The sequence below is a fragment of the Chinchilla lanigera genome, unplaced genomic scaffold (assembly GCF_000276665.1).
Source record: "Chinchilla lanigera isolate Chin_1 unplaced genomic scaffold, ChiLan1.0 scaffold00053, whole genome shotgun sequence".
In the NCBI taxonomy this organism is placed as follows: Eukaryota; Metazoa; Chordata; class Mammalia; order Rodentia; family Chinchillidae; genus Chinchilla; species Chinchilla lanigera.
The window spans coordinates 1,330,454-1,357,298 of NW_004955454.1; the positions used below are offsets into that span (position 1 = coordinate 1,330,454).

Here is a 26,845-nt window from a genome sequence, read left to right on the forward strand (position 1 = left end):
GAATTTCCCACAATTCTGTCCCCATCTGGTGTTCCCCCCAACGCACACCCTCCTCCCACACCATGGCTTCAGTTTCCTCTGTACACAAATCTTGGAAACCTATCAGCACAGCTTGATCCATTCAGGCCGATTCCTGCTGTCCTTGGCTCATGAGACCTGGCCAGATACACTGTGTGTCAACCCCCACTGCCCTGCTCCCTGTCCCTCAGCATACCTGTCACATGGTCCTCCACTGGGGACAGCTGGCTGGACATGGAATAGTAACCACTGTGGGAAGTAGAGCTCTAGCCTTGGGCTTCTGCCCTCAGTCTGCTGGGAAAGGCCAGGCTGGCCAGATACCTTCAGGTTCAGCTCCTTGGGCAGGCAGCCTCAGCTTCTCCAGCTGTCCCCCCACTCCAGATGCCTCCATAGCTGAGTTAAAGTCCACCTTGTCCATGGATCTGCTGCTGAGGGATGTGGTTAGGAGGTAGAGGTCCTAGGTGATATCTGGGTATCTGATGTGGCCCATCATCTGTATCCTAGGCAGCTGCTTCAGGCATTTGAACTTCTCCTGGGCAGGTTGTGGTGCTATTGTGGGATAAGAACCACATCCAAGGCACTGACCCCTCTGAACATTTGATTTGCATCACTGCATGGCCACTATGAGCTGGGAAGCCTCAGTGCCACACCAGGAAGCCATCCACGGTCCTAATGTTACCATAGGAAGCATGGGCCAGGGACACTGCTGAGGAGCTTGTGCTGGGCTGGAGACTGTGGACCCTGGTGGTGGTGTGCGGGGTAGGTGTCCACGCCAGGAATCCATATAGCAGAGACACAGTCAAATTGAAGGAAGGCAGAGGGTATCTCCTGAGCTGAGGGCCATGTAAAGGGCTCACAGCTAAAGCACAGCAGGTGAATGGGGGTGTGGCAGGTCACCAGAATCCTTGGGGTAGGATAGGAATGGTTCAGAGGTGCAGAGAGAAGGCTCCACTTGGGCTGGCAAGTAGGGAGTGGATGGGGCAGGAGGGGAAGCCAGCATCCTAGACTGGTCAGCATGTGGGACCACCCAGGACATGCTAAGGACAGGAGAGTGGGGAGGGGTTGTGGAAGATGACCCTCAGGTCCTGGGCTCCCTGGGTACCCAGAGCCACTGGTGTCTGCAGAGGGGAGAGCCCAGGCCACATGCACATGTGAATGCACGCAGGTAGGTGCAGGCAGGAAGAACCAGGGAGGCCAAGGTGCACTCTGTCAGCATTTAATAAAGATAGAACTCAACAAGGACAGGGAAGGGACAGGCTGAGTGGCTGCTGAGCTCTGCTCTAGGCCACAGACTGGGACAGATCCATGATGTCTTCCGAGAAGCTCAGGTAGAACCTGCGGCATATGACATCTGGGTCCTCCTGGAGGGCGTCAAAATCTGCAGTGGAGACAGTAGTCTGACTGCATGTCCGCAGAGCCTGGGACACCCTCTGGGGAGGCAGCCTGTCCCCAGATCCCAGTGTGGAGGGCAGAGGAGGGCCCACTCTCAGCCAGAGGGATCCTGGGAGTGTTGGGAAGAGGCTCCCCTTTGGGCCGCGGGCCCAGCTCACACTTCTTGAGGGTTATTATGTCACTCTTCTTCAGGTAGAAGCAGAGGTCCAGAAAGTAGTCCTGCAGCATGCCCCCTGGAAGTCAAGTGGGCCTGGCACCTTCTGTCACAGAGGGTGCTGTCCATTGGGTTGTCTGGCCTCTCATAGGGACGTAAGGCCATCCCCTGTCTGGCCTGTATAGGGAGTGAGGAGGACGCCACAAGGAGCAGAGGGCAAGGTGGCCAGGGCAGTGCCTACCAATGAACTTCATAGCTGCCAGCTTCAGGTTCCTGTAGGGGCTAACCAGGTAGGTCAGGGCCTGCATGAAAAACTGGTGGTGTCTACCGAAGTTGCTCTCCACCTGGGGTAGAAGAGGCGGCCTCTGTAACATGCTCCACCCAAAGCCCCCACTGGTGGCCCCAGCGCGCCTGCCCCAGTACCCAGGCCAGGAAGTAAAGAGGGCAGTCACTCTAGGCTGGGCCCAGAGCCCCACAGGCCCAGCTTCTCTATTCATCTCCACCTCTGGATGGGGCGGGGTATTAAACCATCCAAACCAGCTATATCTGCGACCTCTTCCTCAGCTCACCCTGGACATCCTCCACTATCCCCCAACTCACCCCCAGCCCAGTTCCCCTCCCAGCCCAGTGTAGCCCTGAGCCAGGAGATGATGGAATGCAGGAAGTACTGTCAGGTGAGGAGCAAAGGTCTGCAGGATTGGCTGGCGCAGGCACGTGTGGGGACATGTGAAGCCGCAGAGGTGACACCTCTAGGAGAGGAACCCTGAGAATGACACTTCAAGAGCTGAAAGTGTCTTCCTGGTCTCTCCCTTTTGTAGATCAGTTTATTATCTGAGCCTGTTTGAATTGACTTCTCTGTCACTGATATGACAAAGAGCCCTAACAAGTCTATCACCCTGGCACTCATCCCCAGGCCACACTTCAAACCCTGGGGCCATCTAGGTGCTATTGTTCTGCGCTGACCACTGCCATGGCTGGGAACCAACATCTGGCCTCTCCTGCCCAGCCCAGATCCACCGATGGGCACTCACCACTTGCCTAACACAGAGCTGTCTAAGTTGTGGCCCCTCCACCTGAGCTCTGCAGAGATAGACCCTGGCAGTCTGAACTTCCACAGCTAGCTGTGCCTGGGGTTGTGATAGCTTCCCTGCAAACCCAGGTCCTTCTCAGTTTGGTCCACCTTCAACACAGAAGAGCACCTCAGTCCTCAGCAGACCTGAGTGCACTGTGCATCCCAGGTGAAGTTTGGCCACAACCAAACCATGCACGTGTTCTCCAGGGCAGCCTGGATCCAGGACTCCCTGCAGGAATTCACCCTGTCTTGGAGTGGGAAAAAAATTAGTAAGGGTCTGGAACACTCTACTATTGCCAAAAAGAAGAGTGCTTACTAAAATGTCCGGGGCAATATTCCAAAAGGAAAAGGTTGCAGGGAAAGGGGTAGCTGTTTCCCTAGTGGAATGGCTTGAGTGTGGAAGCCAGGAAGCTACAGATGGGAACAGCAATCTCCAGAATAAACTCAGTCTGCTGTTGGCCACTAGGGTGGAGTTGTGTCGAAATGTGGACAAGTTGAATTCCTGATGCCCCGTAGCTCAGAATGTGATCTCATTCAGAGACGGGGTCTTACAGAGGTGATCAAAGTAAACTGAAATCACTGGGAAGAGCTCTGATCCAGTATGACTGGTGTCTTTGTATAAAGAGGAAACGTGATGCAGTGATAGATACACAGGCAGGGAGAAAACCTCATAGTGGAACTACAGTACCACCAGCTATGGAAGCTAGGCAGAAGGCCTGGGCAGATCCCCAATGGGCAGCATTCCTGGTGCTGGGAGGGGATGTGGGCAGCTCTCTGTCCAGCCCACTGTGGTGCTCTGGTTGATGACCCTAGCAGATGACAGAGGTCACAGACAAGGGAATCATGATACAAACAGAAAGGAGGCACTACCAACGGGAAGGTGCAATTCAATTCATGTAACTTTTTTCTGGTATGACAGGTGGGGAAGCCTGTAACTAACTATGAATATTCTGTTTCTGTACTTGGGATTTTAAAAAACAAGGTGCTTATGTAAGCTGGCTCCACATGGTTGTACAATCAGGGCTGTGAGTAGCCTGGGACAGGGACTGGAAAGGACTGTGGGGATGGAAGGGGCAGTCAGCCTGTGGCGTGGGGCAGCCTTGTATCCCCACCCAGCAACTGGCAGGAGAGCCTTAATCTCAGGCCCCCAAGTGGTGACAGGCGGAAAGCCATGACCTACATGGGATCCAGTTATCACAAAGTGGCAGCCTGGCAGAGGAGTCCTGACCTTGTAGACCTCTGGACACAGAGAAACTGAGGTTTCTGAGAAGGGGAGTCTGCTGGGCAGCAAAGGTCACTACAGATGGGCCCAGAGGTCAGCAACCCTCTGCCTTGGGGTGGGGTTTGCTGCCAGGCAGCTGGTTCCCCTGGAGTCTAATAAAACTAGAGCCATCTTGCAGAGTTGTAAATGCCCTAAAGGCTGAGCAGGGAAGGAAGAACAAGAGAAGGAGAAGGAGGAGGGAGGGGATCAGATGCAAAATCAAGTGATCTGAAGGTGCCCTTCTTGTCTGCAGTGCTAGAAATGCCTAGAGAATCTGATACTTTAAAGTGTTATTTTAATGAAGTCCACAGACGTGTGTCAATAAGTATGTCATCAATATATTCAGAGAGATTCTGTTAAATAAGCTTTAATGTATGGATCACGCACTAATTGGCAAATGTAGTGTTAGCAATGTTGTCTTTTAATGCTTTAAAAGAACATTTTGATGAATTAATAAGATGAATAAGCTGGATATTAAATAAAACACAAATCATAGTCCTCTCTATGCAAGGAAATACATTCAAGATGAAAGAATCTGTTAATGGCAGATTTCTCTTAAACTACTTTGCTAAACTAGCTCAACAGAAGATGAATCCCCAAGGGCAGAACTAGGCAGGGATTGTTATGCTTTGTGTCTGGGTGTCCCCCCAAAGCCACATACAGTCATGGGGTGGACTTTTAGAGTTTATGATTGATTCATGGTCCAATGTTGGAATTATGGATGTGAGTGCTACACCTGCCCTGGGGCAGGTAGTTTACATACAATGTAAGGGAGGGAAAGAAGCTGCTTGCTGCTCCTCCTCCCTTTTGCTCTGGTTGCTTTTGCTGTTTTCCACTGCCATAAACTGTTGCCCTCTGCATGTGCCACTCTGCCTTGGAGCCAGCCACGTATGGACTGAAACCTCCACAAACTGAACGCTAAGCAAACTTTTCCTTCCTTCATTTTGGGCGTTGCGTATTTTATCCCTGCAATGAGAGAAAAGTAACCAGGAGAGGGATATAACCAGCACCTTAAGCCCCAGAGGTGAAGCTCTGGCCACCCTGAGTGTGAATCTGTCTCCCCACATGGATGCTGGCATTGTCTCTTATACCCATGAGGAAATGAGCCCTAAGGCCTGGGAGTCAAGGGAAGAAGAGGCATCCTGGGAGCAGAGTGGAAGACCCCAAAGGCAGGCAGAAAGACCTATAAAAAGGTGGCTTTCAGCTCATTTGAGAAAAGTATGATTTCCAGAAGCATGACACCCATGAGTGAGGGCCACATGAGGCTTAGAATTTGGATTTATAGGGCCTGCATTCTAGGGGAACCTTGGAGCCTAACAGCAAATGTGTCCCATGTCAGCAGCAACCACAGAGATGCATGAGTGCAAGGCCCAGGATGCCCAGGGAAGGCCAAGCCATGCACAGGACAAGCGTTGAAATGAGAGGAAGTCAGCAGGGGTGACTTCCTGAGAGCTAGAGCACAGGTCAGCCAAGAAGCAGAGAATGGGCACTTTCTTAAATGGTCACATTTGTGGGAAACGGGCACTCAGAAGACAAAGGCATGACCCTTGAAGGGAGCAGGTGGCTCACAAATACCAGGCAGTGGACGTTCCAAGAGCAAATCAGAGATGGAGGAAGATGACTTCATGACTAGAAGATAAGCCTGGAAAGCAACCCAAAATGCAGCATCAAGAAGCAAAGAAGGGGCTGGGGACATAGCTCAGTGGCACAAGCACCTGCCTGGCAAGTGCAAGGTCCTAAGTTCAATTCCTAGTACCAAGAAAAAAAAAAAAGAAAAAAAAAAAGAGGCAAAGAAGATGCAGACAGGAAACTGAGTTAAGCCATGTGAACTGTAATAGAATGAGGTCAGCACACACATCTCATGTGTAGACCCTTGCATCCACACCAACTTTTTTCCTCCTTTTTTATTCCAGCTCTAAATTCACCCCTTTTGCCTGCTCTGTGAACATGGATCTGGGATGTCTCTTTTCATAGCTACCCCCGCAAGTCAAGGAGGCAGCAAAGCAGGGACCCTGTAGGGGACACGGCTGCCACCCATGTCTCCAGAATCTGCTCTTGCAGCCCCGCAGTAGTAGCTTCCTCCAGGTTCCCAGGGCAATCTTGTAGCCTATGCTCCATGCAACATCACCTAGCAGAGGCTTTTCCTGGATTTTCTGGGGGTGGGGTTCTTCCTGGGTGCCCACCTCAGGGGAGTGGACCTTATCTATTATATACATTACACATGTCACTTTATGGGTGTTGATTAAAGCTCTTGCCATCTTGTACTATAACTTGTTTCCAGTCACATATCATGCCCCTTTGCATAAGTTTTCCCTACTCAAGTGGCTGTGCCTGTCTGTCTCCTGAGTGGACCCTAATGGATACCAAATATTTAAAGTCAGCATCATGGTATTTGGGCTCCCTCCCAAGGTCCATGCTTCTGTTGTCATCATCACTCACCACGGCATAAGGTGACACATGGCACCACTGTACACAATGGTGCAGCATGCCTACCCACAAGCAAGGAACTCAGCACCACACCTAACATGGAGGCCCCTCTAGTTCTGCCAGATGTGGTACTATTACAGGGAACAGGGAGGAGGCTCTTAACAAGACCCCAAAGCATAAACCACAGAAAGGAGTACATCTAGTTATACTACACTACATTTGGAAACTTCTGCACAACCAGAGACACCATCAGCAAAGCAAACGCACAAGCCACTGATGGCAAAAACAAGTACAACCCAAATAAGCAGCCCAGGACCCACATCTGAGGTGCTCGAGGAATCCACACACATTTCCAAGCCAGAGACAACCTCCCAAAGAACAGGGAAGACTCTGATAGGGCAACCTGTGGCTGGCAGCCAGTCTGTTTGCTCCTGATGAGCTCAACCCTCAAGGCTGTGCTACCCACCAGGAAAGGAAACTTCCATCCCTCTCTGGGACCAGATGGCTCTGTCCCCTGCAGGAAGTGCTCTTGACTGCTCCTGTCCCTGGAGACTTGGCCTTTTCCATCCTTCAGCTGTTCACAGCTTCTAAATGTAGTCTGCTAGCAACTGCGGGGCCCACTCTGGCTGGCACTACCAGGAGACTTTTTACTGGTTTTCCCTTCCGTCCATGTTTTCCTCCCTCCACATTCAAGTAGGAAGTGGCTCTGCCCTTCATCCCCCTGGAGGAGGGAGGTGGCCAGAACAAAATATAGTAGTAAATGTTTCTGTTTCTTTCCTGGGGAACTTTGATTCTCTCAGGTCCAACCCCCTAAGGGTGAAGGACAGTCGTTTTGAAGCACAGAATGGAAAAGGAAACTTCCAAGCCTGGAGGGACGGCAGGGTGGCCAGTATCTACTGTGAGGTCTGTGGGATGAAAGGAGCTATCTCCACCTTGTTTCACTTAAACACGAGCAGGACCACCTGCCCACCCTCCACGACCTTCCTCTGACAGGGCTGAGGCGACTGTGCACATCCATCTCCTCCTCCCTGTCCCCGGTCCTTCTCCCAGAGGGTGCCCACACCTTACCATGAAGACAAAAATGTCGTACTCGGCGCTCAGTCCTTGGCCCCACGCCAACTTGCTGAACAGCTCCTTTCGGAACTCCCACTTCAGCAAGATGGCACAGCGAAAGAAGGTGAACTTTGTCCTCTGTGGGTACAGAACAGAGATGGGTCATCCAGAGTAGACCCAGCCTCCAGCCCATCATCATGTCCCTCCCGGGCAGATCCCAAGGGGAGCAGGATTCTGCAGGGATACTCTCCCAGGACATCTGAGGTCCTAGCTGTGCTGTCTGCCTGCCCAGAGAGAGCTGTGCCACCAGAGGAAGGGGACCCAAGAAGGTGCCCCCACCCTAAGCCCCATGGCACCTACACAAGGCTTAGAGCGAGGCCCGAGGTCACCTTGGCTGCCCAGGCCTCCTACTTGATGCCAAGAAGGAGATGCTGCCCAAAGAGTCTGCTTGGGCCCCCTGTCTCAGAGAAAGGAATTATACCTTCTAAGTCTTGAAAAGGGGCTTAACTTCCCACAGTGCAGATGGACCCAGGGTGGTTTGTTTGGTGACATCTGGGATGGGTAGAGAGGCCCTTGGGTAGAGCACAAGGGTTACAAAGTACAGTGGTACAGGGTAATACTGCAGCACAGAGAAGGCACGCAGGGCCAGTGCAAGTGGTCCTGGTGTGCTAGCTAGTAGAGGCCAGACCAGGTGTCCAGGGAAATGAAGCAGGGGGCCTGTCCAGAAGTGAAAAAGGGTTCTGCCAGAGGTCAGGGGCACTACACAAAGGCAGAATCCATAAAACCTGGGGGCCATGTGATGAGACTGGGGCCTCTAGGAGCCCTTGTGTAGGACAGTTTGGGCCACCAGCCAAGGGAGGGGAAAGTGGAGGCAGAAGACTGTGGATGCCAGGCTCTCAAGGCTGATTTTAGGTGTGGGAAAGGGAAGGTTTCTGTGGCCAGTGGAGATGCCCAAGACCCTGGGCTGACAAGGCAGCAGAGGTGGAAAAGCTGAAGGCAGGTGGCTGAAGGACCACCACAGGAATGGGTTCTTTCCTTTTCTCCATCCAGAGATTCACCTTCAAGAGGCCCAAGCCTCACACTCTGGCCCAGCCTGCCTCCGGTCTCCAGTCATAGATCTGGGTCCTCCCACACACTGGAACCCGGGCCACCCTGGCCTGGGGAAACCTGCTCACCATGACAACCTCTTGGCAGGAATCGGCTAGGTGCAAGAGCAGAGGCACCAGGGCCTGGAAGGCCAAGTTCTTGAGCGTCTGCTGGAACTTTCCGCCACCACTGTAGATAACATCCCCAAACAGCAGGATGGCACTTCCACGCACCTTCACCTTTTTCTGGGGGACAGAAGTAGGCCTTCTGCTTAGGCAGGCAACACACCCAATTCCTGCAAGCCCTCTGGCTCTGCCTGAGACTTCCAATGGCCAGCAGACCCTGGTGCCATATGTGTCACTTTCTGGCTCTGTGACCATAGTAAGCTTCCTTCTCTTTGTGATTCAGTTTCATCGTTTGTAAACAGAAGGTAGTAACACTGCCTTTGTCCTTGGGTTGAGGTAAGGATTGAGGCCAGCACCTCCAGCGGTGCGCATTACTGGCAGCCTTGGTGGTACTGATGCTCACCTCTTCAGTCTCTACCCAGTGCCCCCTCACACCTCCATGAAAGGTAGAGCTGCGTGCTGCCCCAGCCAGATTCGTGCTGTCACCCTCTCCTCACCTGCAGGAATTGCAGCGTCCCCCTCCCACCTGCCCAGCTAAGGATCGTCCAACCATTCTCCAAGGGGTCTTGCATCTCCTCTTCCTGCTGCTGCCCCTGCACAGAGTAAGACCTGTTCACTGCCCACTTTGCCTACCTTATGCACACCCTTGAAACCATATGCTCTGCCCAGGCGGCCCCGCTTCCCAGCTGTTCTCTGCGCAGCAGCCCAAGGGTCTTTCTAAACGCTAACCTGCGCCTCCTCTTTCTCTCCTCATCATAGCCCCTAGCCCCTCTTCCCAGCAGGAGACCCTTGGCCACACTGCCTCGGGGTAGACCATGAGAGCGGTTTTTAAGGGAACTGGTGGTTCCTGTCATCCCATGAGGCTGGAAACAGTAGGGGAGGGCAGTGTGTGCCCCCGCCTTGAAGATCAGCCAGTGGGAGAGTAGTCCAAGACTCAGCGGAATCTCCCATCTGCCTCCAAGTTCTCATCCAGGCTATTCGGCCCGAGGACTTTATCCACAAGCCAGCCATAGAATGGCGTCGGCCTCTCTGATTGGTGGGCTCAGGAGAGACCGTAAGTCCCATCCGGAAGAGGGCTCAGGGCTCCGGGGTTGCTGGTTTCCCAGAGACTACCACCCCGCTACATCCCGCTGCTGCCCGAGTCACCCCATCCCCACCTCCCGCCCTGCTCCCCTCACATGCTCAAACAGCTGCAGCAGGTGCTGGGCAATCTGGACGCTGATGGCGCCAACTCCCTGGAGGCCCAGACGGTGCAGGATGTCGCCCAGGATTACTATCAGACCCAGGGGATCCTGGGGCTGGGGCTGCAGAAAGCTGTATACCAGATCCCTGAGCATGCCATGGAGCAGGGCCACCTGCAAGAGACACGCCCCTCACAGTGGGGCAAAGCGCCTGGACTGCTTACCCTCCTCCAGACTGTACCTATCCATCTCCCGGATGGAGGACCGAGTCCCTGGTTGGACTGACCACAGTTTCACTCCCCACCTCTCCTCCACGCTGGACAGGTAGATGGAAACAAGGCCCTTTACCCCTGCGATGGCATTATGGGGCAATGGACCTGCTCTGGGAGATTCAACAGGCAGAGGGAGGTGGGTGGGGCATGACAGAGGATCCCAACAAGCCTCCTCGGCCTGCTGCTGCCCTTGCATAGTTGAGCCCTGCTCGCTGCCAACCTCTCCTATGTTACACACACCCTTGAAACATATTCTCCAGAAGTAGACTAAGGAAGCTGAACTCAGAGCTCCCTGCAGCTCAGAATCCTCCCCCTGCACAGTGCCTTTTCCACTGGTTGATGTGGCTTCCCCATCTGCCTACCTTGGAGGCTTTTCTCCAGCCTCCTCCCGGCAGTCCTTCTGGGCTGGAAGTGCTTTCCTACAAAGGTTCCCATCTCCTTCTCACCTTCTTGGGGTTCATCAGGATGCTACTGAAGCCCTTCAGGCTCATGGCCCGTACCAGCCAGTTGGGACTCTTCAGGCCCAGGCTCAGAAGTTTCTTCATGGTCCTCTGGGACACGTACTTAGGAACCTCTGGACTGTTGAGAAACTGTAGGGTCAGCACTGTCAGGGAAAGTCAGCCTGCGACATGTGTCAGGCAGAAGCCGGGATGCCTTCATAGCAAGGACAGGGAGGAAAGTTCAGCTCTGACTTTCTTCCTGAAGGGCAGAGGACAGTGTAAGAGAGCAAAGTGTGGGTGGCCAGGGAGAGGCTGACCTCTGAGATGATGAGGATGGCCACAATGTTGTCTTGCTCCTCAGCGCTCCTCATGGAGACGATGGCCTGTCCCAAGACAGCCTTGACCTCACAGCCATAAAGTGCCATGGCCCTGTCAGATGGAAGAAACAGAAACAGGCCCCTGTTCTCTGGTCAGGCTGAGGGTAAGGTTGGAGGCGGGGGCAGGCACACCACTGCCACAGATTTCAGGGCCCTTGTCAGGCAGCTAAGTTGAGTGCAGGATCCAGTGGGAGAAGTTGCAGGCAGGAGGCCCCATGAGGGTGTGATCCAGCCCCTCCCAGCCAGGGTACCCGAGCTTGGGGATCACCTGGCCAGAACGGTCACTCCCTCCGTGTAGGTCTCTAGGTGCCCAAAGAGCTCCCAGCCTCTGAGCAGTTTGATGTGGGCGAACACCTCCCAGTACCGAGTGGTCCAGAAGAGGCCCTTCAGTGCTTCTAGGCAGGTCCTGGGGTGATGCAGAGTGTTGGGAGAGGGTGGAGGCCATGGGGCCTGGACCAGCTGCTGCCTTCTGGGCTCCCCGTGCCCTCTACCCCACCCTGTGGAACACAGTCCATTCCTTCCTCAGTCCTCAGCACCTAGCATCTAGTGGGAGGATCCCCGGCCCAATGGGAGGGTCCAAAAGAGGAGGGGAGTGGGCCTGAGTCTGCGCCACATCTCACCTGCAGGGCCCAAGGGGCTTGGAGTCCAGGATGTCTTCCTGGTAGTCCAAGAAGCCCTCAACCATGCCCAGCTCGAGTAGGTAGTACAGCTGTGTGAGCAGGCCCAGGAGGATCCCCGCAAAGGCCTTGCGGACTATGGCCCTGTACTCCTGCATGTAGAGGAGCTCATAAATGGTACCCAAAGCCTGCAGTAGGTGGTAGGGCAGACACAGAGGTGCCAGATGATTGGAGAAGAGGGCAGCAAGGCCACATGCCCATTCTGTCTCCAGATCCCCCTGCTTTTACTTGGTCTCACCCTAGGACTCAGTATCAGGAACCTTTGGCTACTTGTAGCCAGACCTGGGTTGGTTAACTCCTCCTGCAGCAGCCAGCTGCAAGATAGGATAGGCTGGGCCCCAACCTCCTACCTTTGCCTGGACTCCAAGCTTTGCCCAGACCCTACCACTGGCTGCCCTTCCCCTGCTTGGCTCTGCCCTCTGGTGAGCTGTCTGGCTCTTTCTAGCATCCTTTCTGTGGAGAGGTCCCTTCCAGATGCTTCCTTGGTGAAGGCCTCTCCTGCTCCCACTGGCTTCCTATCCTGGACCGCTGGTTTCTATGTCTGACTCCATCTGGCCTTGTTTCCTTATGTGGGGCTATAAATGGTCACTGTGCCCCTGGGCACTTGCCCCTAAACAATCCTGTGGTCTCCATGCCCTCTAGCTCTTCTGATTTCTAGAGGCAGTGTAACCTCCACTGCTCCTCCCCTTGCCCAGAGTCCTCTTGTCAAGGGCAGAGCTAACCAAATCATTCCTAGATCAAACTCCTCCCTAGCTTCCTGTTGCTTCTATAGGGAACCTACGGGTCACAGTGCTCTGGTGGGCACTTGCTGTGAGTGTGCGGGATGTTTGATCTTTCTGCACTGGCACCCTCATGGAGAAATGAGTGCTGATGGCAGTAGTGAGGCCCTGTGGCCAGGCAGCTAACCAGTCACCCAGTGTCCCAGACACCCAGCGGCTCATATGTGCAGGTGCAACATGGTGGCCATCTTCACAAACAACAGTCTCCCTGAAACTAGGCAGTCACAAACCGACAAGGGCCTAAGTGAGGGCCAGACTTCTGATAGTTGCATAATGTCACCCTGGGACCCCACTGGGTGCAGGTACTGTTGCAAAAGGGACCCTGAACAGAACCTGGAGCCCATCTCACTAAAACAGAGATAAGCTGGACCTGGTGGGTGGACTGGATGATCTCCAAGGAGGGGTGCAGCTTGAGCTTCATGTAGAGCAGGGTCATGACATTTCGAGCCAGTTTGGAATTGGAAGCCAGGGATATCCAGAGGGTTAGGATCTGCCTGGGGAGACAGAAGCCTGTGTCACCACTGGCCACATGGGTGCACAGGCTGTGCTGCCTCACAGTCCCAGAGGAGCCCCTGGGGGAATGGGAGACCTTCCATACACCGGTAAGTGGCAACTGGCCAGGTTCATTGTCTTGGTGGCACCCATCTGACCTCTGGCTCCGCAGGAGGTTGGCCACTGGGGTCTCTCTGAGTCTGAGAGACATTTCTATGCTGAAGCCCCCTCCTGGGACCCTGGGAGCACCCACTCAATGCCCTTAGCCCAGGTTACCCTTGGGGACTGCTTGCCCTGGGCTTGGATTCCAGGAGAAGAGGTGTGCCTGGCAGAAACCCTCAGGCACATGTCTCCTGGTGCCTGCAACAGAGCCCAAGCATCTCCAGGAGGCCACACAACAGTCTTTCTGGAGCGGTGGGCTGAGGAGGAGACCTACTTCTCTGAGGGGTGGCACAGGGACAGGAGCACTTCAGCCACCTCTGATGTGTACTGGGTCCCCAGAGCTATCATGACCCTTGTCATGGTCTGCTGGGTCTTCTTGAAGTGGAAACTTGGCACCTCCTGGAAGAGGCCTTGCAGGACTTCGGCCACCTGTGCAGGAGGGGCAGGTGGAGCAAACCTCAGACGGGACAAAAGAGTAGGACCCTGGGATCCTGGGTGGGGCCCAGCTCTACAGACCTGGCTTAGGGTTTGTGCCACTTTGTCCCTTTGCACACCTTCATTCTGCCTGTTTGTCCCTGGGAAAGTGGGATGCCATCCCTACAAAAGGCCAGTGTGGAGCACCTGAGTTGGTAGGGCCAGGCACCTAATGTGTGACATTAGTGTAGGGTGCATCTTGAATTACCAGACTAACTCGCTGTCTTACAGGCTGCCAGTGAGGCAGTGTATGACTGCAATTGCAGTGGCAGAGCTGCTGGGAGGAGGCTGCTGAAAGAGGCACCGGTGGTCTCCTGTGGGAATTGTGGCATGAGTGTGCACACATGGGCAGTACAGATAGCCCCTGCTGAGTGGCCATCCACTCCCCTTCTAGTATGTGCAGGGGGACACAAGCCAGGCTGAGGACAGGCATCATGCCCCTCCAGGGGAGCCTGAGTGCCAGCCCACCTGCTCTGGCTTGATGCTGCGGCCCTCGAAGATCATCAGGAGGAGCTTGGAGGCCAGATGACATTGCAGGAGGCTGTGGCTGCTGAGGCCGTGCAGCAGCATGAGCACCAGCTGTGTGTGCTGGTCCTCACTCAGAACCTTGTCGAAGGCCTGTGCCCAGGGCGAGGGGGCAAGGGCCGCTGGTCAGCAGTGGCCGGGGCGTCCAGGTTAGGTTGTTCCCAGAGATGGAGCAAGGGCCATGTGCACCTCCTTGTGCACAGATGCTTGGGGGCCCCAGAAGGGCCCAGCTTGCCTTAGCTGCTCATTCACACAGTGACAGGCTGTTACCGGGTGGTTGCAAATGTGGCCACCACAAGCTCCCAGCTGCTCCTTCTATGAAAGATTGCTCTGGGGCAATGGGAGCAAGCAGGCTTGCCTGGGGCAGTAGGGTCGCCACCCTGCAGCCAGTGGCCAGTGCCCTGCCTGTGTGTAGCTCACAGCTCCCTGTGGCTCCTGCCTTTCCTTACCGGATCCTGCTTCCCTCACCCACTTTCCCTGGGAATAAGTCCTTGGTGAAAACAAATTCCTGTCCATTGTGTTTGGGGAGGGAGCCCCTGAGACACAGCCTCAGCTGGGTGCGTGGCCCAGGGGACTCCAGCTGGACAAAGGTGGCACTGTCATACTATAGCCTGTCTAGGAGCAGGAGGGTCTCAGACCTGAAAGGTCCTCATTTGAAAGGTGAGGAAATCAAGGCTCAGAAGGCTGGAATGTTCTACCCAAGGTCCCCTAGTGCAGTGCAAGGGAGGGCTGGGCCTGAGAAGAACGCATAGGGAGGGTGAGATGGGAGAGTATAGGGACCAGGGTCATTCTAGGTTGCCTGGGCAGAGGGGCAGTGCTAAGATAGAGCATCCCTTGAAAAGCAAAATGAGCTGTCTCCCTCCCAAGGAGCCTCAGAGGTAGGCCCAGGATGCCCAGTAAGAACCTTAGGCCTGCAGCTCCAAACGGGCTCATGTCTGGAGAAAACCTGCAAGGTGGAGCAGAGACAGGGCACTCTTCCGCAGAAGGGCAAGGTCTGTTAGGCTGTTCCATCTTGGCTGAGCTCCATTTGCTCCAGGCATAGGCCACAGGCCCCAGCTGTACAACTGGCCGAGGGGAGGAGGGGACCAGAGAAATCCTATCCTCTTGGATAGTGTGGGGGTCCAGCCAGTGTACCCACCTTCCAGTAGCCCCAGCTCTGGGAGGCCTCACCTTCACCAAATGTTTGAGCTCCGCCTCCCCTTTTCCAGAGGTCCTGACCTTGAAGCACTTCACCTTGCTCTGGCGCAGACACACCATTGTTCCTGTGCAGGACTCAAAGTTAGTGCAGGACTCCCCCACCTGGTGAGGGAGCTCCCTGCCTCTGCCAGGTCTTTGCAGCTCACCCTTCTGCTGCACAGAAAGCTGCAGGAGTAGATAGACACACTGGTGGGCAAGGCTCTGGGTCTCTGCATCTGTGTCCCACCATAGCAGTGTCAGCAGGCCTAGCTGGTGGCCCAGCACGGAAGGCATGGCCTCTTCCTAGGGAGAAGGGGAGTAAGCAGAGCCAGGCCTGGCTTCCTAGGGTCCCCTCTGGGGCCTAGCATCTTATAGCAAGTGGCCTGGCTGGGTCAGAAAGGGGCTCCTGTTCCAACCCAGCTCAGCTGTGCCTCTTGACCTCAGCATCCTCCTCTATGGAAGGGGTCCTTATTGTTGCCAGTAGTGAGAAATTATGTTGTGCTCATCCTTACCGCCTAGAGGTTCACATGCCCGTATTTCTACCTTTGGGCAGCTGTAAGATTTTTCCCATTTATCATTATCATTCCCACTTCCAACAATGTTTGGTTTCATTGTGCCTCAGTATAGGTTTCTTGGAATTTATCTTCTTGGGGTTCATTGCTATTCTCAGATCTCTGGGTTTATATTTTTCATAGAATTCAAGGAATTTCAGCTGTTGCGTCTGCAACTTTTTTCTGCCCCTATCTTCTCTTCTCTTGTGACCCCAGTTACACTTGATGTTGTTCCACAGCTTGTTGCTGCTTTGAGTGGTTTTGACTTTTTCTTTTTTTGCTGTGTTGTGGACATAAACCCAGGATCTTGCACATGCTAGGCAAATGCCCTACTACTGAGCTACATTCCAGCCTCTGATTATTTTTTCTCTAATCTTTTTCTTTCAGTTTTGGTAGGTTCTGTTGTCTTTAGGTTCACTTATGTTTTTTTCTGCATCATCTGGCCCACTAGTAAACAGAACCCAGGGACTTTTTCACTTAAGGTACTATATTCTGTTTGTATTTCTACAATGTCTATTCGACTTTTTTATAGTTACCGCTTGTCTTTTGATATTTCACATCTGTTCTATTAATATGTTCATGTTTTCCTTTAAATTGTTGAAAATATAGTCATGCACTGCTTAACAACTTTTTATTGGGTCATTTTACTGTATACAAATTTTACTTTAATAAAGTAAAGTAGTGTGAAAAAGTGATAATGTGTGCCTCTTGCAATCTTTGCAAGCACAGCATGTGTGCATGTGTGCATATGAGTGCATGTGTGTGTCTATGCATGTTGTGGGGGGAGCGTGGTAGTCTGCAACCTCTCCTGTTAGTACCCAGCCTTAGCCTCAGAGATGCAGGGAGTGGATGTAGTGGGCCTTGCCTTGGGCAGGAGCTGCTTTTGAGCCAAGCAGTTAGGACCTGGGTAGAAGCAGCCCCGAGGCTGGGCCCACCCACCTGGAACCCATTGATGAGGTGTGTGGGGAGTGTCATCAGAGACAGTCTGTGGGTGGGAGGATGGCCTCTTTAAGGCTGGGCCCTATCTCGAGTCACACTGGAGTCCTGATCCTGCTCCTCAGCCTTGAGGAAGGAGCTACAGCCTCTGAGTTTCTGCATGGATAGATGTTTTCATTTCTCTTCAATACCTAGGAGTGGAACTCTGTGGTTAGAGGTAAGACTGTGCTTAACCCTAACAGAAACTTCTGGAAATTCTGCTGAGTGGTCCTCACCATTTACACTCCCACCCTCATTGTGTGGTGTTTCTGGCTGGTCCCACTCCTGCCACACTTGGTATCACCAGTCTTTAATTGTACACTCCTAGAGGGCTGGTGTGGGTATCTATCTTATCGTGGTTTTGATTTGCATTTCCTTTATAACAAATTGTGCCTGGCCTGTTTGACTTCATGTGCTTTACAATATGCCTATTTATGTATTTTGCCAGTTTGAGGATCTGGGCTGTCTCTGCACTGAGCTCATTATTTCCAGATACAAGTCTTTTGTATCTGGAAAATACACCCATTATGCATTTTTTTCTCCTGGCCTGAGTCCTGTGTCTTGATGCACAAGTTTCTAATTTTGATGAATTCTATTTAATCAATATTTCCCCAACAGCTATAGCCTTCTGCATTCTGTCCAGGCAGTCTTTGCCTGTCCCGATTGTGTAAAGAGGGTCTGTCTTCCTCCATAGATGTCATGGGTTCTGGGTTCACACCCAATTCTGATGCTTCTGATGTTATTTTGTTTCTGCTGTGAGCTGGGACAGTGCTGTTCCTATAAGGAGCTCTGCGTGTTCCGACACTCCCTGTTCAAAGGACTTTTCTTTCCCACTTAGCATCTCAGCAGGCAGAGGAGGAGGGTCCTATTCCTTTACTCTCTGTTCTTTTCTGCTTAACAGAATTGTTCATTTCCAAAATTGCTTGGCTTCTCTAGTTCCTCCTACCACTGTGGCCTCCTTGTCCCCCTAATGCTGCTTCCTCAGGGATCAGTCTTCTCCCAGGTTGCCACAGCTACCTCCCTTCCTGCCTTCAAGCATTTGTTCCCTGTTGGTGGTAGCCTTCCTGCCTGATTTCCTTAAACCCTCCTATTTAAACTGTAGCAGCCTCAAGCCCAGGCAAGGGAACTCAGGGCAGGGCCTTTGTTCCCCTATAGCCAGTAGCTTGTATGTGCATAGACGATTTCAATCCTTGGGTGCTCCGGGAATGGTCTACTGGGTGGATGTACACCTTATGCCCTCTGCATAGCTGCTCCCTGGGGCAGTGGGCAGAGACTCACTGTGGACTTCAGAGTGTCTACCACACACTGCAGAAGCAGGAGAATGGATTGCACAGCCCGCCGCCGCTCATGGCTGTTGTCCGACTGCAGCCAGTGCTCCATGTGCTGAGATGGGAGAGCAGGTCTGAGGACAGATCCTGTAGGCCCACCTGCTTCCCAGCTCCAACCCAAACCAGTATGTGGGGCTGACTAATAGGGGTAAGGGCGGCCCGCCAGACCATCTGCCTCCCCACTGTGCAAGGACCAGCTCCTTCAGCTAAGGGGCCACCTCCCAGGTGGGGCCTGAGGCCACCTGAGATACGAGACCAGACTTCTCCTACTCTCACACAGGCAGCGCAACACCAGTGAACAAGTCCATAGGACACCACCTAGGCACCTTCCAGTTCCACTATTCTGACAATGTCTACCTGGGACAGGATCAGATCCCCAGGCTGACGGCTCAGTACTCGCAATTGCCCCCACTTTGTCAGCTATTAGCAGCAAGTGGAGTATATTAATTTATCTTTCATTATAAAGGACACCCATACACTCCTGAGAGTCTGCAGGCTTTGGGGGCTATGGGCCAAACCAGGGCCAAGGGCCAAGTACTGTATTCTTTCATAACACCACAAGCCATACTAGAGCTTCCAGGTGTCCAAGAAGCATGAGCCCTGCGTCTGTGGAGACAGCATCCGAAGGGCCTCATTGCATCAGCACAGGTGGGGTGAGGGGAGGCCAGGTGAACACCTTAGCAGTCTCTCTTTCCTCTGTTTCCTGAGTCACTTCGGGGGTTTGGACGCAGTCTCTGTGGCTGGTATTTTCCTTGGAGCTGTCTGCTTCTCCAGCCCTGTTCCTATTGCCCCTGTCCCTAGACTCTCTTGTTCCTGGCTAGACCACTAGCTCCCTGGATGTTGGTCCTGTCCCCTGACCACATACCTTCAAGCACAGATGCTAACCACTGACCCACACACCTGGGCTCCTTTCTCAAGGGGAGGGGCAGAGGGGACATCTGTGTTCTGAACTGGTCAGCTGTGGCTCCATCCAAGCCTCAGCCCTCATCAAGCTCTGGTCAATGGCACCGGCAGTAACCACTGTTGGCTTGACACAGCCTCAGGTGAGACTAAAACCTTTAACAGCTGGGAGTCTGACTCCTCTAGAGGCTCAGCCTTCTCACAGCCACCCTGCTAGAAAATGCACAGAACTACAAAGGAGCATGCCTGATCCCCCTCAGTCCTAGTCTGGCCAGCCACCCACAGAACTACAACTGTTCCTGACCTCCTTCAATCCTTTCCTGGCCAAGGGTACCCATAGAACTGCAGAAAATCATCCCTGACTCCCTTCAGTCCTGGCCTGGCCAGAAGCACCCAGAGAATTGCAGAGGACCACTCCTGACCTCCTCAGTCCCAGCCTGGCAGTCCACAGGCCAGGGCTGCACTCCCGCCTCCTTCACCCTTCCATGGGCCGCAGGCTGTCACAGGGCAGTTTAGGGCTGAACGAGTTCCCTTCAGAGCCAAGAGGAAAGCACCCAACCTGGGTCTAGCACCCACTAGCAGGCTTCCCTTTGAGCCATGTGGCATTCTTGGGGACACACCTGTGCCTAGGCATTCAGGGTAGGGCCTGGGGTTCCACAGAGGAGGCTTTCTCCTTTCTCCACCTCCAGTCATCAGGAGGCGGGGGTGAGTGTGGCCCTCTCAGGCCTGTTTCCTTTACGTGTAAAGTGGAAATGCTGCGGCCCCTCTGGGCTGGAGGGATTAACCCTTGTGAAGTATAGCACCCAGGGCCAGTCACGGGTGCTATCAGCCCCTCCACAAGGGCATCTACTGCCATCCACCCTTTGCCCGTGCAGAACAACTCAGGAAGTAGTGTGGGAGTGTGCAGTGGGCAAAGCATCTGCCAAGTTGCACAGATCATCTGCCATCACTGAAGGCCTCTGACTCCTGAGACAATGCCAGTCCTACTGGGCCACACGGCAGGACTCTGTGGGAGCGAGACCTCCATGCCTGACTGTGGCGCTGAGGCAGGATCCCAGGGGGTGTGGTGAATCTCTCTGCCTCCCTCTGTGCTTCCCTCTCCCCCACTCTCTCATAGCACAGCAGGCTGCTTGGCTGGGGCTGGAGCCCACCTCACCTGCAGGAGGAAGCAGACTTCATCCATCCTGGGGTTCTCAGCGAAGAAGTTCTGGAGGAGCAGGTCGAGGGCTTGCACTGTCTTGTTGTATATGCTCTAGTGGGAAAAGCAGGTCAGCTGGTGTCACACCCTTGCCTTCCCTGCCTCTGAGGCTTCTAAGTGTCTGCTTTGGCCCTGCCCCTATAGTTGAGGACAGACCCTGCAGGTAGGAGCCACAGGGAACTATAGAATCTGCCATGGATAGGACAATATAGGTGCCACAGGGGAGGGACACCCTAGTTGCTCAAGCAGGGCCCTCTTGCACAACTAGGGCTTCTCCAGCTTCCTGCTGCACTTCTCAATCCTGCTATGATCTGCCCCTGGCCAGCCTGAGGGCTGGAGATTTCTCAGGACTCAAGAAGGTAGGACATGCTATGGATATAAGTACAATGGAATCCTTCTCCCACAGGCAGAGCACTTTCTGAGCAAAAGGGCAAGATGTACAGGAAATGGGCTCTGCTTCAAGGATTGCCCCGCACAGGTGAAGAAGCAAGCAAGGAGCAAAAATTCAACAGCAGGAGCAAGCATCTAATCAAGTTTTCCATCATGTGTTGGCTGCTGATTTTAATTGCCCCAGAGAAGGAGAGTAGAGTCATCAGGTAGTGGGGCAGACACTTCTTCCAGATCCCAGGACAGCCAAGATTACTCCCAGGCTTTTCTGTGCTTTCCTCCCACTATGGAGGGCCAGCTGGAGTGCAAGGCAGTGAGGGCATGGAACAGAGAATGGGAGAGGAGAGGGCTTCTCAAGGGAGCAACATCTGAGAGGGTCCCTGGAGTCCAGGCTGAGTGTCACTGCAGAGTGCGCAGACACTACCCAGGACCTCCCAGGGGATAAGAGAGGGACAGTCCGCAGGGCTCACAAAGTGCTGGGCATAGTTCCTAGCTATAGAAACCTGAGCACAGACCCATTCTTACTCAATCTTATTACTCAAATCCATTTATCAGGGATTTTCAATCAAATGATTTTTCAATTCCTACACACATGTACAGTTAATCAGGAGGGCAAATCAGAATCTCTCAGGTAGGGTATTTTTTTTTAAATCAATAGATGATTAGATAGGTAGATCTAAGTGTAGGTATAGATAAAAGTATAAGTAGTGGTATATGATCTATAGGTAGAGTGAAGTAGCTAGGTGTATATTTAGGACCTGTATATATAACTATGGACATAGATGTAAATATAGATATGACCATACAGGACAAAGAGAGAGGGAGGATTAAATACGTATGATACAAATTCCAACACATACACCAAAAAAACTCAATGGCTATAAATAAGAAGTCAAAAAAGCAGGTTAAAAAAAATCTCCATAAAAATGTTAAATGACTTGAAAGAAGGCAGAAAGAGATTAACAGAGGAGCAAAGACTAGATAGACAAATAGAAAAGAAACAGCATAATGGTCATGCGATTCTAACTTCCCTTATATATGACTGGGCTAGAGCCCTGCCTCCAGTAGAAGGCAGAAACTCAGACAGTAGGAAAAGCAAGACCTAACCCTCATACATCTCCTACAAAAAAAATTTTTAGATATCATGATACAAATAGGTCAAAGGTAAAAGAATGGAGAAAGGACTACCACACTACAGATGGAATCAGTTTCAGAGCAAAGAGCACCAGCAGTAAAGATGTCACTGCTAACGACACCAGGGCCAATTCCCCGGGAAAACAGAGGGATCTTAAATGTGTACGGACCTCGCAGCAGAGGTTCGACATAAACCAAGCACCAATGGATAGAACTGCAGGGGGAGGTAGACAAATCCACAGTTTGGGTCAAGGATTTTAACCATGGATCAAAAGAATACCCTAAGCAGAGAAGGAAGGTATGGACAACACTGTCAGTTAGCTTTATCTAGCTGACTTTTGTAAGCCATTCCACTGAGAAACAGCAGAATACATATTCTTTATAAGTGCATAGCAGTAATTTACCTACAAAGTTCACATTCTGGGCCAATAAATTTAAAGAGATTTGGTTGGATGTGACGGTGCTGAGACAGAAAGATCAAGAGTTCAACGCCAGCTTGGCAACTTAGAATGACGCTGTCCCCAAATAAATCGTGGGGGCTGGGGATTTAGCTCAGCGGCAAAGCGCCTGCCTGGCAAGCGCAAGGTCGTGAGTTTGGTTCCCAGTACCGGAGAAAAACCAAAAAAACAAAACAAAACAAAAATAAATCGTGTAATCCCACCACTCGGGAAGCTGAGGCAGGAAGATTGCTGTGAGTTCAAGGCCAGCCTGGGCTGCACAATGAGTTCAAGGCCAGCCTAAACTGCACAGCAAAACCCTGTCTCAAAAAGACAACCAAAAAAAGTTAAACAAAGTATTTTCTCTGACAAAAGTAAGTAAATTTGAAACTAGTTAGCATGCATCTACATAAGCAATAAATCAAAGAAAAACCTGAAATTATAAAACATTAAAATTGAACTAAGTGCAAATGAAAACACAACATAACAAGATTGATCATCTCCATAGATGCGGAAAATCATTTGATGAAACCGACATTCATCCCTGATAAACATTCTCAGAAAATTGGAGATAGAGTTTCTAATAATGACATCTACAAGGGTTGGGGGATATAGTTAAATAGCAGAGAACTTGCTTAGCATATGTGAAGCCCCGGGTTCTAGCTTCAGCATTACAAAAGTTAATAATATTTACAGTGATGATGATGACAGTGATGGTTATCATGTAAAACAAAGACCCACACCCGGCACCATACTGAATGGTGAGGCTGCATGCTTCCCCTCTCAGACTGGGAGCAGCTTGGCATTTCTCACTCTAACCACCACTACTCAAAGCTATACCAAGACTTCTAACAAGTATCATAAATTAAGAGTGAGATATTAAAAGCATCCAGATTTGAAAGGAAAAAGTAAACTGACTTTATTCAAATAAGTCATGTATAAAGCCAGGTACAGTGCTCTATGCCTGTAATCCCAGCTAGTGGGGATGCTGAGAAAGAAAGATCAAGAGTTCAACGCCAGCTTGGCAACTTAGAATGACGCTGTCCCAAAATAAAAAATAAAAGGACTAGAGATGTAGCTTAGTGCCCCCTGGGTTCAATCTCCAGTTACTGCAAGGGCAAAAGTCATGTACAAAATCCCAGGAATTATTTTATGGATATATGGGACATGCCCGTTAATTCTTCACAGAAATGTGAAGGCAACTGAATAAAGAAATGATGGTCCTTTTAACAAGTGATTGTGCAACAGGCAGGCGGATACCAATCTGCAAAGAATTAAACTTCAATCTGTACAATATAGGAATTAATGCAAAATAGATCATGGATTGTTATGGACTGAACATTTGTGTCCTTCCAAATATATATATTCTGAAATCCTAACCCCAAGGTGATGGTGTTAGGTAAGGCCTTCCAGAGGTGACTAGTCATGAGTTAAGCCTGGTGATGGGATAAATGCCCATATCAAAGGGGTCCCAGAGAGCTGTCTGGACCTCTGCCTGCCAGATGAAGACATGGAGAAGTCGGTATCTGCATCCTGGAAGTAGCCCTCACCGAAACCAGTCACCTGGCACCCCGATTTCCAGCTTCCACCTCCAGAACTGTGAGAAGCACATACTGTCGTTTAAAAGCTACCTAGACTATGATATTTTGTTACAGCTACCCACGTGGACTAAGAGGTAGACCCAGGTATAAATCCTGGGTACAAAACTTCAAGGAAAAAGTACAAGATAAAGTCTTATGACCTTGGGCCAAGAAAACATTTTTAGGTACAATGGTCAAAGCACAGTCCATGAAGAAAAAAATAATTGAATCAATTTCTTCAACATTAACAACTTCTGCTCTTTAGAAGACAGTGTTAAGAGGATAGGGAGCCACAAACTGGGAGAAAATATTTTCAAATCACGTATCAGATGAAGGACTCCCATCTAGATTATAAGAGGAAATCTAAAAATTACCTGATACCTGAAGAGATCACCCAATTTCAAAAGTAGCTATGACATTTAGACACCTTATACAGAGATGGCAAATGAATACATGAAAAGATGCTCGACACTATTAGTAGGAAAACAAGACTTAAAACCACAATAACTTACACACATATCAGAATGGTTAATGTGTCAGAGATGCATGGTGCCCAGCGGTGTCAAGGACATGGAGCCACTGGGATCTAGGACACTGCTGCGGGCTGTGAGGTAGAGCAACCTCTGTGGAAAACAGTTGGGCAACTTGCTAAAAAGTTAAACATACACCTGTCATGTGACCTAGTGATCACACTTAAGTATTAACCCAGCAAACACTGGAGCATGTGTTGGTATGGAGACCGGAACATGAATGTTTGCAGCATCTTCTGTAACAGCCACACCTAGAAACAAGCCCCATTCCCCCCATCCAGAGAGAGGCACTGGATGGCAGCATATCCAGGAAATGAAGTGGCCCTCAGCAGGGGAGAATGGTCTACCAGTGCAAGCCACGCCATGGATGGCCTCACCATCACCGATGAGAGGAAAGAACCCAGACAAAGGTACATGCGTACTACATGATTCAGTGTGTATTAAATTCAAGGTGCAAATAGATGCTCAGTGATGGAGTGCGCTAGTGTGTCAGTAATGAGAGATGAGGAGGGACACCCACAGGGGACCCAGAGGGAGAGTCCTAAGGGGTACGGAAGCTTTAGGGACTGACCGTCTTGATTTTGATGATGGTTTCACATATATGTCTATCAAAACATACACAAGAGTGCACTCTGGATGGGTGTGGTGTCTGTCTCAATTTTGCTTTAATCAACCTTAAAACAAAACACTTCCTTCCTGAACCAATTCCTATGGCCGAGTGTCTGACACCCTCAAAGTGTGGACACTGGCTGCTGGGACTCACCTGGGTATAACTAGACGCTTGTGGTAGAAGGCAGGGCTTCTGCTCAGCCTTCCTGAAGGCCTTTATACCCATTCCCCAACTGCAGAGAGCCCCGGATATTGCCCGACACAGTGTTGGAGCACAGCCTGTGGTCAGGGCCTGACTGACCCAGTGACTGACCAGGCCCAGATGAACAACAGAGGGCCAGGGCTCCCACAAGACTGGCTGCCACTCCCTGCTGACCCCCTGGAGATGGGCTTCCACAAGATCCCACCACCTCCTCAGATCCCTGCAGGGTCCTCTCTCCCTGCAGGAGGGAATATCCAGTGGACAGCCATGCTGGCCTCTGTCCAGCAGACTGCTCCAGGAGCCCAGCCCAGGCACACAGCCCAGGTCCCTCCTGGCCTGTTCCCTGGCTCTTGCTGTCCCTGCTAACCAAGTTGTGGCTGTGAGGACAAACATCTTCCCCTGTCACTGCAGACCCTGTACAAGGCCTTGCACAGGGGGCAAAACCTAACCATCGAGGCAGCTGCACCCCATCCAAGAGCAGAGCTGTCCCAGCCTGAGCTGTGGTGGTGGTGAAGGGCGTGCTTTTGGCTCCTGGGATGTGACAAGCCCTTGCTGTGTGCTAAGTGTGGGCAGGAGCAGAGGGAGGCATGTGTGTGCCAGCCTGCACGGCCTGCCTCGGGGCTCAGGACAGGACAAAGTCCTGAGGCAGGAAAGTCCCCCTGCCTGCCTGGCTGAGGACAAAGGGCCAGGAGCCCCTGAGGACAAAGAGCCTGCAGCCAACCAGCCCCTGAGGCTGTGGGGCATTTGTGGACTCAGTAAAGCTGAGTCATAAAAGCTGAACACAGCTCACAGAACTGCAAGGGACCCGGGGCTGGAGGTTTTTCAAGGTCATAGCAAGTCTGTGTTGCAGCCAGGATGGAACCAAACCTGGGCCCCAGCTCCTTCCTTGGCCCCTTCCCCAGGCCGAGCTTAACAGCTCCCAGTCCGCAGCCCCTAACCCAGAGAGAGGATGGCTGGAGCAGGCAATCACCATGACATCGACGCTAGAGAATGGGTCCAGTGACGGCAGGCAGCTTGGCAGCTTCTCTGTAGGGGGCAGCGCATACACACTTCGCAGGCAGACTTTTATGACCCTGGACTTGACCCAGGGCGGGAGGCTGGGCCGCAGGTTGCTGCAAGAAATGAGGGAAGACTCCTTTGCACAGTCAGAGCTTAAACAGAGACCTGACTGAGGCCTCTGCACAAATCCAATGGGCACAAATGAGTGTCGTCTGCATAGAAGCCTGCCTCAGGCTCCAGGTAGGTTAGGGGAAGTGGAGCGTATTTGGACTGGAGGAGCCCTTGGCAGCAGGAACTGCAGCCGAACCAACTCCTTGGCTTCATCCCTTGGGTTCTTCGGCACTTGTGAGAAGCTTGGGGCTTATTCTGGGGTCAAGATAAGGCCGTGAGTGGCACCAGAGGCCACCTGGTGACAAAGGTCAGTACTTAATCTGTGGTCAGGATCAAGACTTAAGGGGCAACAAGGTCAGGGCTTCTTGTATGACCAGGGTTAGGGCTCGGCCATGACCAAGATCAGTCGCAGATGCAGCCTGGGTCAGGGCTTGGTGTGTGTCAGCATTATAAATGTACCTTAGCCATGAAACAAATCAAACCTAACCTCCTATGTACGATATGTCCCAGCCTCAGCCCTCCTAGCTCTGTTTAGCAGCTGGTACTGTCCCTGCTCCTCATCCTTGGCATACTGAGCCCCCTGCATCCTCAGAGGGCCTGGCCTGTCTTCGTGCTGGACCCCAGAGAAGTTACCTCAGTCCTATAATGACCAACATGATCTTCTGCCGAGACAGGGTGACCAGGCAGTTGGGCTCTTCCTGGAGGATCCACTGAGAGGGCAGAAGAGGGCCCAGGTGGCAGTAGCATCTGAACCAGCCATT

The 26,845-nt window shown here is 52.0% G+C and overlaps 1 protein-coding gene across 5 annotated transcripts in view; it reads right to left on the reverse strand.

Annotated features, from left to right (window-relative positions):
- Nucleotides 1-1,224: 1,224 nt before the first annotated feature.
- Nucleotides 1,225-26,845, reverse strand: part of LOC102018360 (maestro heat-like repeat family member 5) — a 35,143-nt gene continuing 9,522 nt past the window's right edge. The window contains exons 11-31 of one of the 5 annotated variants that reach the window (XM_013520086.1): nt 26,718-26,794; nt 25,945-26,086; nt 20,054-20,149; nt 17,948-18,052; nt 15,311-15,446; nt 15,138-15,229; nt 14,872-14,913; nt 13,911-14,060; nt 13,243-13,397; nt 12,685-12,808; nt 11,479-11,663; nt 11,127-11,264; nt 10,799-10,910; nt 10,488-10,631; nt 9,767-9,943; nt 9,086-9,181; nt 8,553-8,708; nt 7,393-7,515; nt 1,806-1,908; nt 1,569-1,643; nt 1,225-1,396 (exon numbers count right to left, since the gene is read on the reverse strand). In XM_013520086.1, coding sequence (XP_013375540.1) covers nt 1,299-1,396; nt 1,569-1,643; nt 1,806-1,908; nt 7,393-7,515; nt 8,553-8,708; nt 9,086-9,181; nt 9,767-9,943; nt 10,488-10,631; nt 10,799-10,910; nt 11,127-11,264; nt 11,479-11,663; nt 12,685-12,808; nt 13,243-13,397; nt 13,911-14,060; nt 14,872-14,913; nt 15,138-15,229; nt 15,311-15,446; nt 17,948-18,052; nt 20,054-20,149; nt 25,945-26,086; nt 26,718-26,794 — 2,526 coding nt within the window. In that variant the 3' untranslated portion in view covers nt 1,225-1,298. Of the gene's footprint in view, nt 1,397-1,489; nt 1,742-1,805; nt 1,909-7,392; nt 7,516-8,552; nt 8,709-9,085; nt 9,182-9,766; nt 9,944-10,487; nt 10,632-10,798; nt 10,911-11,126; nt 11,265-11,478; nt 11,664-12,684; nt 12,809-13,242; nt 13,398-13,910; nt 14,061-14,871; nt 14,914-15,137; nt 15,230-15,310; nt 15,447-17,947; nt 18,053-20,053; nt 20,150-25,944; nt 26,087-26,717; nt 26,795-26,845 lie in introns of those variants that run through there. The other 4 variants (XM_013520087.1, XM_013520089.1, XM_013520090.1 and 1 more) reach the window with 4 other exon arrangements.